Source organism: Teleopsis dalmanni, chromosome 1, assembly GCF_002237135.1.
Source record: "Teleopsis dalmanni isolate 2A chromosome 1, ASM223713v2, whole genome shotgun sequence".
NCBI lineage: Eukaryota > Metazoa > Arthropoda > Insecta > Diptera > Diopsidae > Teleopsis > Teleopsis dalmanni.
Window position 1 is genome coordinate 48,456,901 of NC_051846.1, and position 1,988 is coordinate 48,458,888.

At 26.0% G+C, this 1,988-nt stretch overlaps 1 protein-coding gene across 1 annotated transcript; it reads left to right on the plus strand.

Annotated features, from left to right (window-relative positions):
* Positions 1-365: 365 nt before the first annotated feature.
* Positions 366-953, plus strand: LOC119673147. Its single transcript, XM_038084383.1, has 3 exons — positions 366-546; positions 607-730; positions 808-953. The coding sequence occupies exons 1-3, from the start codon at positions 459-461 to the stop codon at positions 914-916; spliced, it is 321 nt and encodes a 106-aa protein (XP_037940311.1). The 5' UTR covers positions 366-458; the 3' UTR covers positions 917-953.
* Positions 954-1,988: the final 1,035 nt, after the last annotated feature.

The following is a 1,988-nucleotide window of genomic DNA, read 5'->3' on the forward strand; positions in this document are numbered from 1 at the left end:
TTTTTCTCCGTTCAGTTGAATATTTTTTCATATAATATATTTTGTTTCAATATTTTTTACATAACGTTAAAGTTTATTGCCTTCTTATATAGTATATTAATAAATATATTAATTGTTATATAAAAGTATTGGTTTTTTAATAATAAACGAAAACATATGTAATTAAGTGAACTTTCCTTAAAAATGAAGTTATTTAAAACTTTTTTGATTGCAGCTTCAGTGAAATAATCACTGATTGCGTACATATTTTAATTATAGAAAAATATTTCATTTTCATGAAAACTAATTAATTTTATTATAATTAGAATTTGTCCATAACTTCATTAAAATTTGTTAAATTATTTTTTAAAAGCGAGAAAAACTATAAAAGTGCACACACGAATATATGCATTACCGGACAAACTGCATATAAAATAGGATGTACCGCAACCAAACTCGGTTAAACAAATAAGAGAAAAATGAATTTTATATTTTTTATAACGATTCTTGCCAGTGTCATGACAGTTGCATTCACGGCAACATTCGTAGATTATGCCTCCCATCCAAGTAAGTGAATTCTCGAAATCAATAAACTAACGGTCATCTTTAGCATATACTCTTAATCAGGATTTCCTGGAAAATGTTTCTATGACGGGGTACCCTTAGAAACTAATCAAAAGTATTATCGTGATGGCGAATGCACTGAGATTAAATGCCAAGACGGACGGATTGGCTTGATTACCGAAAATACGTAAATACGTTATTATTCTCATTGCATTCTCATGTCATTGCATTTAACACGAAAATATCTGTTCTTATTAATTGTAGATGTGGAGATATTGGAGAAAGTACAGAGGATTGTAAATATATAGGTTGGGACTACAGAAAGACATATCCTGAGTGCTGTTACAGGACTGCAATATGTCGTGCAAAATGATGGATATGTTTTCATGTAGAAATAAAATTAATTCATTAAAGTGAATTTTTGGTGTCTAAATATTTTAAAATATATTTTCAATAATGATAATTAAAGATAAATATTTGGGCATATGTTTTTCAAAATATATGTGTGAATAATGTTATAAAAAATAAATTAATAAAGTATTTTTGCAGGTTTATTGGTAAAAAAATTTTTATTGTAAAAAATAAAAATTAAAAATAAAAACACCATTTATTCTATTATAAAAATTTTTTATTTCATCGATATTTGGACTTAACCTTAAGTCATCGCCAAGAAACTCATTAGACTAAAGTCGAAATATAGATGTAATAAAAATTATTGTATAATAGTTATAATACAATTTTCGTATTTTAGTACTTAGTATTTTTAAGAATCAATTAATATAGAGAATACCTAGAAATCACAATTAATATGTAATATTTAATTAGTTACCATAATTTTTAGGGATATCTTTAATGCTTTTTTTTTAAAAAAAAAGATAACCTTTGTATTTTTTTTATCAAATTATTTTTCAAAAACTGTATTCCAGAGTATCAATTTGCCATAACTTTTTGAATTTTTCAAAACCGGTTCTTCTGAATGGCATGACTTGTATTTGCTTTTAAGACTGGAATTGTTTCTGTCTTTGTCGCAGAGACCAATGATTTCAAATACTTTCACAACAAATGCTCTGGCATCGATCGCTTTAGTATGTGGAAAATTTTTTTAACAAATACAGCATTAAGCACATTTTTATTTAAAACTGAACCGATCAGAGTATGTTCATCCACATGTCAAAAAATTATTTATGGCTCTCAGCTCTATTTAAAACATGTATATTTCAATATTTCAATTATGTCAGCAATCCATGACACGATAAACTGCATCTTTCGGGATTGAATTGGGATTTTCTTCACTCGAAATCTAATAAATTTTTTTATTACATTTTTGTTTTTTTTATTACATTATTTTTTTTGTACATAATTGTACATAATTAAAGGTAGCTTCTGCTCAAAAATTATCCGGATTTTGTTGTTTGTTAACTACTCCTTAAGTAATAGACCTTTTT